Raw genomic sequence first — 9457 nt, forward strand, 5'->3', positions numbered from 1 at the left:
TATCTTCTCAGGTAGAGTAGCAGTTCCAACAAGGACACAGATTTCCAAGATGAAAGCCTCTAGGGACAGCGAGAATGTTGTGCTTTGCAGATATTCATATTCAAAGCCTGGTTGCACCCTTTCCCCTGTTCACAGGGTTTTCTTGGTTATCATGGACTACATCTGGGTTATCTTGTCCTTCGTTTTCCAGGATATGGGCATTCACTTGAGTTCTCCAGCACAACCTGTATGGAGAGATTTCAAGTTGACTTAACTAACAATACGTTAATTACATTAAAGCAATTGAGAAAGTGATTGGCTGGATATGGAAGGGTTGTAAAAGGGGGTAAGTTTACTCATCACAAGGGTCTATGGTGTATTATTTTCTCAGTGCATTCATTGCCTCATCCATATTCTGTAGTATGCAGCTCTGACATGGATCCAGACCTACCCTCGACATTTCTGCATCTGCTCCACTGTCTCTGGCAAGTCTTTGAGGAAGGTCTCAGGCAGGAAGAGGGTGACAAAAGACGAGCACATAGTGAGGCCTCCCATCAGGATGTAGGGGAGGAACTTATTTAAACTTCCTGTGGACAAATAACACACATATAATGTGACACTAAGCCACTAGGACCAGGTCAGTACTCTCCAACTACAATCTTAGCCAAGAGGCACGACTAATGCCAGATCGCCACTCCTATTATGAGACATATTTTCAGTCAGTCAGTGGAGGCCATCTGGTTATTTGTGCACTGAGGATGTAGTGGGTGTGGCCTGTACTCCACAGCAGCCAATTGGAATGGCGGACGTACCTAGGTAAATGATGTAAGGAGCGGTGATGGTTCCAACGCGGGCGGCTGAGGAGCACATCCCGATGCCCACGTTCCTCACCACGGTGGGGTAGAGCTCCGCCGTGTAGATGTACACCGAACAGAAGGCCATGGTGAAACCAAACTTACCCACCATCTCCAGGGCCAGAGCGAGGCCCTGCAAATCTGTGGAGGAGAAGGAGGAGACATTTTAGACCTCGTCACTGGAGAGAAAATAATTTGTGGAGAAAAAAGTGAAAATTGTGCTCGCTGTCAGCATACTGTTCATGAGGAAAATTAGCTTTTCGGTTTCCTTATGACCTCGAATAATCAGGTAGTGACATAATTGTTTCTCAGCGACTGTGTTTGACTACGTTTAAGACGTTGAAGACGAAGTTCCTGTGGATATTCAGAGCACTCAGATCAGAGTTTGAGCAGCTTTGCATCATAGAAGTTCACAGACATCATACAATGTAACTTAATGATATATTCATATGTGATGAGGCAACATAAATAAACTCCTGCACAGTTGCAGCCCTTAAAGCCCTGGTAATACTTTCCGCGTCCGCGAGCACGCAAGGTCCGCTAGCGTCCACGTGACATACATTTCATCATCAGAGGGTGTGTTGTAGGTTCTGTGCGGACATCCGAGTCCCTCCCATTTTTTGTGACCACGCGGACTAGAGTGGTATGTGTGGTCACAAAAAATGGGAGGCACACAGATGTTCGCACAGAGCCTACAACACACACAACCTGTGTGTGTGTGTGTGTGTGTGTGTCTTACTCTCAGGTATGAGCTGGATCAGGAGCAGAAGACCTCCTCCGATGCTGAGGAAGCAGAACAGAAGGGGTCTTCTCGGACACTTCTTTAACAGTAGCGTCGCGACTACATATCCTGGAACCTCACACGCAGCCGACAGGAAACAGTTCAGATAGGGGTCTCCACTCAGATTCGAGGTATTCAGCGATAATCCATAGTAGCCGATGTTGATTGCCATCCTGAAAAGACGCGATAAGAGTTAAGAGTTAGACACCTCGTGAAACTCAATGTTTCCTTACAACTGACTATCCTGTCGCAGTTGTGCACCGTACACCTTTTACAAGAGAGTTGCTTTGTAAAGGACTCATTACTCTGTGTGTGTGTGTGTGTGTGTGTGTGTGTGTGTGTGTGTGTGTGTGTGTGTGTGTGTGTGTGTGTGGTGTGTGTATGTGTGTGCGTGTGTGTGTGTGTGTGTGTGTGTGTGTGTGCGTGCATGTGTGTGTGTGTGTGCGTGTGTGTGTGTTCATGACACAGTGGAATGCTCACCATAGCAGCAAACACATCAATGTGGTGCATCTAATGTTGCTGGTCTTGAGGACGTCCAGCATGGTGTGTCTCTTCGTGGTCTGGGAGGCATCATCCGTCTGAGGAAACACACAAGACAAGGCTGTTTCTGAAGAGAGAACAGTAAATAAATGCTCATCTATTGGGGCTGGGTATTGGCAAGGATCTCATGATACGATACGTATCATAATACAAGGGTCACGATACGATCGTATCACGATACATTGCGATACAATACGATAGAATACATATTGTGATACATCACAATACTCTACATAATTTACTGAAAATGTTTAAATACAGCTGAAAATACAACTCCCCTCTCTCTGGAGGTGATCCTGAGTGTGGAGGGAATGTAAGAACATTTTAAATCCATTTAAAACATGAACAGGTGTGCTTCATTTGATATATCTATATCTATTCCCTGACTTGTTCTGTATATGTTCCTTGTGCAAAAAAACAGTCGATAGGCCTACAGTATCAAAAATATTGTGATTTATTGCTGTATTGATTTTTTTGCACAGCACTACAATCTATATAGCTGAATGTTTTAAATAAATGTGAAGTCAGTCAGTTTTATTTGGCACAGTTTTATTTGTATATTTACAGTATGACGTTATTGCTAAGGGATAATGTAACTTATTTTTCGATAATGATCGGTCGGCCGTATATTATCCCTTTACATAATCTACTTAATTTTAAAATAATCCACTTCTAATATCGGCCTCACCTCAGTATCTTTGAAGATGACCTCTGGTGCCGTCACCTTGTTCCTCCGGGCAGCTTGTCTCAGTATGGCCTCTGCCTCGTCCACCCTGCCCTGGGAGAGCAGCCAGCGCGGGGACTCTGGGATCAGCCTACACACACACACACACACACACACACACACGAGCGCCAGCACTCACACGTCAGGCTACTGCTGCACTGGACTGCTTCTGCATTGCATTCTGTTCTGTTCTATTCTTTCACTGCAGGAGGATGCATTTTAATAGCCTCAAAAAGGACAGATTTTTGCTATAATGCTCACTATAAGGGATTTATAAACTGTCATTAATTCATAGATAGATACGGTATCTGATGTTGACAGTTATTGTCATGGCTCAGTCATTTTCGTTATAAACCCGTTATAAACACCTTTATAAACCCTTTATAAACCCTTTATAAACCCCTTTATAAACCCCTTTATAAACCCTTTATAAACCCCTTTATAAACCCTTTATAAACCCTTTATAAACCCGTTATAAACCCTTTATAAACCCCTTTATAAACCCTTTATAAACCCCTTTATAAACCCTTTATAAACCCCTTTATAAACCCCTTTATAAACCCTTTATAAACCCCTTTATAAACCCCTTTATAAACCCTTTATAAACCCTTTATAAACCCCTTTATAAACCCTTTATAAACCCCTTTATAAACCCCTTTATAAACCCTTTATAAACCCTTTATGAATCACTTTGCTAGCGCTACTGTACCTATGCTGTAACATAAAACTAACAGAACAGGAAGCCTAGAGAAGAGCTGTTCCCAGGGAGGGTAGCGTACCACCACAGGGGCACGTAGACGAGCGTGACGCAGGACAGGATGACCAGCAGGAGCCTCCACTCCCGCATGGCGTAGGCCATCCAGGGCAGGATCATGTAGCCGATGCAGTAGTGCAGGAAGCATCCCAGCGTAGTGAAGAGAACACGCATGGACCTGCTCAGCACCTCTGTTCCTGGAGGACAGGAGGAGAACACCTTTCACTATGAACACCTCCAGAGCTCATAAAACACCATTTGTAGAGGGTAACCCCACCCCCATCCCTCCCACGATTACTTATATTTATAGCATGTACTTACACATGCCTGTACCTTTATTTGTATAGTTTTGTGTGATTTGCAATTTGTATAATTTGTAATTATTTGTAATTTTTTAGAGCACATCACGGAGCCAGCAGAAGCATTTCACTCAACATTGTACACTGTACTATATACATGTGACAAATAAAACCTAAATATGAATCTGAGTCTGTCTGGAATGCACTGTTCAATTTGTATTGCTCCTTTGCTGCTGTGTCTATAATATTTACTACGCGCCATGCATCCATTATTCCATGGATATGTTTATGAGGAGCGTTTCAACAGCTGCGCTTACCTAGTACAAAAGCAGAGATGTAGAGGGAGATCTGAGAGGCACCAACAAACAGGAAGAGGACACAGAACATCTCCCAGGAGACGGAGAAAGACTGGGCGAAGACGAAGACGAACTGGGCAGCGAGACAGAAGAACATAACCGTCTTTCTCCCAAACCTGCAAGGAAATAAACAAGGTGGTGGAATGATAATTAAAGATAAGATTAAAAATAGTATTACATTAATATTGTGATTTTCCAGACCCAGCCATGTAGTTTATGGTGCCATAGTTATTAATATTACTGTACATTACATCATTTAGCAGACGCTTTTATCCAAAGCATCTTACAATAAGTGCATTCAGTGTAGGTAGTCCAGAGAACTACTAGTTGCCAGAAATCATAAGTGCATCTCCTTCCTAAACAAGCATCTACTATGTTTCTACATTATATTACATTACATTGCAGTCATTTCACTGATGCTTTTATCCAATGCGACTTACAATAATTGCATCGTAGGAAATGCCAATGTACTACTACCTGCCAGAACTCACAAGTGCATCTCCGTTCTAAACAGGTGACTAAGAGCATAATCTAGTGCTGAAGGCAAAGTGAAAAATAGCAAACTAAAAATACAATAGGTGCTTAATAGGGAGGATCCTGGTAGTACTTCTTGAAGAGGTGAGTTTTGAGCCTGCGGCGAAAGATGGGCAGCGACTCTGCTGTCCTGAATGGGCAGTTCATTCAACCACTGCGGGGCCAGGACAGAGAAGAGCCGTGACCGTGTCGATCAACCGCAGGGGCCACAGAGTGACGGGGCAACCAGTCGCCCCGAGGTAGCAGAGCGTAGTGGTCTGAAGGGGGTGTAGGGTTTGACCTATGGAGGGGCTGTAGGTTTTTATCTATGGAGGGGGTGTAGGGTTTGATCTATGGAGGGGGTGTATGGTTTGACCTACAGTATGGAGGAGGTGTAGGGTTTGATCTATAAGGGGGGGGGTAGGGTTTGATCTATGGAGGGGGTGTAGGGTTTGATCTATGGAGGGGGGGTAGGGTTTGATCTATGGAGGGGGTGTAGGGTTTGATCTATGGGGGGGGTGTAGGGTTTGATCTATGGGGGGATGGGTGTAGGGTTTGATCTATGGAGGGGGTGTAGGGTTTGATCTATGGGGGGGTGTAGGGTTTGATCTATGGAGGGGGTGTAGGGTTTGATCTATGGGGGGGTGTAGGGTTTGATCTATGGAGGGGGTGTAGGGTTTGATCTATGGAGGGTGGGTAGGGTTTGATCTATGGGGAGGGTGTAGGGTTTGATCTATGGAGGGTGGGTAGGGTTTGATCTATGGAGGGTGGGTAGGGTTTGATCTATGGGGAGGGTGTAGGGTTTGATCTATGGAGGGGGTGTAGGGTTTGATCTATGGAGGGGGGGGGTAGGGTTTGATCTATGGGGGGGGGGTGTAGGGTTTGATCTATGGAGGGGGTGTAGGGTTTATGGAGGGGTGTAGGGTTTGATCTATAAGGGGGGGGGTAGGGTTTGATCTATGGGGGGGGGTGTAGGGTTTGATCTATGGAGGGGGTGTAGGGTTTGATCTATGGGGGGATGGGTGTAGGGTTTGATCTATGGAGGGGGTGTAGGGTTTGATCTATGGGGGGGTGTAGGGTTTGATCTATGGGGGGATGGGTGTAGGGTTTGATCTATGGAGGGGGGGTAGGGTTTATGGAGGGGGTGTAGGGTTTGATCTATGGGGGGGTGTAGGGTTTGATCTATGGGGGGGTGTAGGGTTTGATCTATGGGGGGGGTGTAGGGTTTGATCTATGGAGGGGGTGTAGGGTTTGATCTATGGAGGGGGTGTAGGGTTTGATCTATGGGGGGGTGTAGGGTTTGATCTATAAGGGGGGGGGGTAGGGTTTGATCTATGGAGGGGGTGTAGGGTTTGATCTATGGGGGGATGGGTGTAGGGTTTGATCTATGGGGGGGTGTAGGGTTTGATCTATGGAGGGGGTGTAGGGTTTGATCTATGGGGGGATGGGTGTAGGGTTTGATCTATGGAGGGGGTGTAGGGTTTGATCTATGGAGGGGGTGTAGGGTTTGATCTATGGAGGGTGGGTAGGGTTTGATCTATGGAGGGGGGGTAGGGTTTGATCTATAGAGGGGGTGTAGGGTTTGATCTATGGGGGGGGTGTAGGGTTTGATCTATGGAGGGGGGGTAGGGTTTATGGAGGGGTGTAGGGTTTGATCTATGGAGGGGGTGTAGAGTTTGATCTATGGGGGGGGGGGGTAGGGTTTGATCTATGGAGGGGGGGTAGGGTTTATGGAGGGGTGTAGGGTTTGATCTATGGAGGGGTGTAGGGTTTGACCACTGAGGTATCCTGTATATTTGAACAGCACATCGGTGCACCAAGCCAGAAAAATTAGTTGTCAGTGATGGCCTTGAGGTCGGACAAAAGGATCAGTGATTGATATTGAGTGGGTTCAAAGTCTGCCATATCCCAAGTCTGCCATATCCCAAATCTGCCAAGTCCACGTGTAATCTGTTGTACAGTACAGTACCCTTCCACCTCTCTGCCCAGCTGACTGTGAAAATGTGTGCCTCGAGGTCAGAGACAAGGATCAGCGATTGATAAATGAGTAGCCTCAAAGTCCCTCAGCTACATACACACACACACACCAACAGCTTTATTACTATATGGTAGATATTGTTTTTATTACTATCATGCTTTATTATACTTTACTATACTGTCACTATCTTGTGTTGTTATTATGTCACTGTGGTTGTGGAGCCAGAACCCACAAATTCTAATCCCCTGTACTTGTACAAAGGACATAAAGGAATCTGAATCTGTATCAAGGCAACTCAAATAAAGTATAAATTAATAGGTAAATAAAGTATTTCAAAAGAGTCAATAAGGGCCCTTGGCTTTCAGAAATAAATACATAATAATAATAATAATAATAATAATAATAATAATAATAATAATAATAATAATAATAATGTGAACTGATTTAAATTGGTAATTACACATTAGTGACTCTCAGCTCTTTTGATTCTGTAAATTACAGGATAGGACAGTGTAATGAATTCTATAATGTAGGCTAGATTTATTTATAAGTCTATTTAAGTCACTTTCCTTACTGTCTACAGAGCCGGGCCCCTCGACCCAACAATCACTAAGCAAGGCTACTACACATAGTGAAGGGGATAGTGAAGAGGATGCTTTTGATGATGAGTGAGTGAGTGAGTGAGTGAGTGAGTGAGTGAGTGAGTGAGTGAGTGAGTGAGTGAGTGAGTGAGTGAGTGAGTGAGTGAGTGAGTGAGACACTGGTTGATAATGATAAGAAAAAAATATAATACATAGTCTAAGAAAAAAAGTGTAGATGAAAAGTTGGGGGGCAGGGGCCCACACCAACATTCTTTCAGGAGGCCCAGAATTTCTATCAACGGCCCTGGTTGTAAGTTGTCCCATGCTACACACTGAGTTTCGTGAAATTCAGTCAGGTAGTTTTGCGTAGGCTAATCCTGGTTCAAAAAATGAATGGAGGTGAATGGTCAGCCATGTTTGGATGGCCCGTAGACCCGACCCGACCCGTGCTTCGGATCTGCTCCAAAATTGAATGGGTTCTAAGTTGGACCCCCCATGGTTGGACCATGCTCAGGGACATGCACAGATAGACACGAGGTGGTGCTAGAGCACCTGCCCTTTGCCTTCTGGACAAGGCAAATGCCCTTTTGAAAGTTACTTTTTTGTATTTATTCTTTAACAGTGTAGGCCTACTGTATGTGGCCCATGGTGGCATCGATCGATTCTCGATTAAAAGCGTGTAATAATAATGCCCCAAAATGCGTTGTAATTTTGCCAGCCCCCCCGCACACACACACACACACACACACACGTGCCCGCGGCACACACCATGCCCCTCCCCTCCCTCTCTTCCGTTGCCAACGGTAAACGCGAGGCGCGCTACTCCTCCACTGCCCTTTCCCCATCCAGAGCGCCCGAGTGATGACAGCTAACCAGCCAGGTAACACATAAACCAAACGAGTGTATTGTTTGCCCCCTAAGCCTCAGTTGCCAAACTATAACTTGCATTTATTTGTTTCTGTTGTGAAGTAAGTCTCATACAGCGGCAAACAGCTGAGCATAAATTAGCCGACTACCCACCTGTTTAACAAGCTAGACGCTAGGATTTAAATAGATATAACGTATTATAATGATGACCATCACACGACCAATGTTGGTCGAATTTGTTGTTGGTACAGCATGTGAAGCTATTAGTAGCTATACTTAAGCTTGCGCGACAATCAAAAAAACTCTGTCAGCACCCCGCCCTGTCAACAACTCGTGCGACAATCAAAATACAAATTATCTGTCAGCACCCCTTCCACAGAGTTTCGTGACAATCGGTCTAGTATTTTTCGTGTAATCCTGCTAACAAACACAAGCACAAACGCACACACAAGCATGCCACCGAAAACATTACCTCTCTCCCTGCGTCGTCGCTGGGGTGGAGGTAATGAACAACATGAGCAACATGAGCGAATAGAAACACAAAAGTGGAGCTCAAAAGACAAAAAGAGAACGAAAATCCAAACTGACAAAATTGGACACATTTTGTTCGCCATCATCATTCAGTGAGGTTTGCACGGCCTGTCTGTTATTTCTCATTCCCTATTGCATTGCAACTCCCGAGCGGCCATTCTCCAATCTAAAACTAATGTCAAATATCAGCGATTGAAAATGACTGGGCAGAAGAAACTCGACATCGAGCACAATGTGGATTAGCTTACTTTGCGCAGCTCAAGGCTGGCAAGGCTGGGGATTATCATGAGGTTTACAGTGAGGTACCATAGAGATTCAGATGTGGATTATCATGAGGTTTACAGTGAAGTACCATAGAGATTCAGATGTGGATTATCATGAGGTTTACAGTGAGATACCATAGAGATTCAGATGGGGATTATCATGAGGTTTACAGTGAGGTACCATAGAGATTCAGATGGGGATTATCATGAGGTTTACAGTGAGGTACCATAGAGATTCAGATGGGGATTATCATGAGGTTTACAGTGAGGTACCATAGAGATTCAGATGTGGATTATCATGAGGTTTACAGTGAGGTACCATAGAGATTTAGATGTGGATTATCATGAGGTTTACAGTGAGGTACCATAGAGATTCAGATGTGGATTATCATGAGATTTACAGTGAGGTACCATAGAGATTCAGATGGGGATTATCA

General features: G+C 44.7%; 1 protein-coding gene across 1 annotated transcript in view; it reads right to left on the minus strand.

The window, feature by feature from the left end:
• Window positions 1-426: 426 nt before the first annotated feature.
• LOC311319075 (organic cation/carnitine transporter 2-like) overlaps window positions 427-9457 on the minus strand; it is a gene marked incomplete at both ends in the record, with an annotated part of 11846 nt that continues 2815 nt past the window's right edge. The window contains 7 exons of the mRNA XM_084450527.1: window positions 427-566; window positions 792-974; window positions 1573-1787; window positions 2095-2192; window positions 2843-2969; window positions 3658-3829; window positions 4249-4403. Coding sequence (XP_084306653.1) covers window positions 427-566; window positions 792-974; window positions 1573-1787; window positions 2095-2192; window positions 2843-2969; window positions 3658-3829; window positions 4249-4403 — 1090 coding nt within the window. The remainder of the gene's footprint in view (window positions 567-791; window positions 975-1572; window positions 1788-2094; window positions 2193-2842; window positions 2970-3657; window positions 3830-4248; window positions 4404-9457) is intronic.

The sequence above is a fragment of the Borostomias antarcticus genome, assembly GCF_949987555.1.
Source record: "Borostomias antarcticus genome assembly, chromosome: 15".
NCBI classification, from domain to species: domain Eukaryota; kingdom Metazoa; phylum Chordata; class Actinopteri; order Stomiiformes; family Stomiidae; genus Borostomias; species Borostomias antarcticus.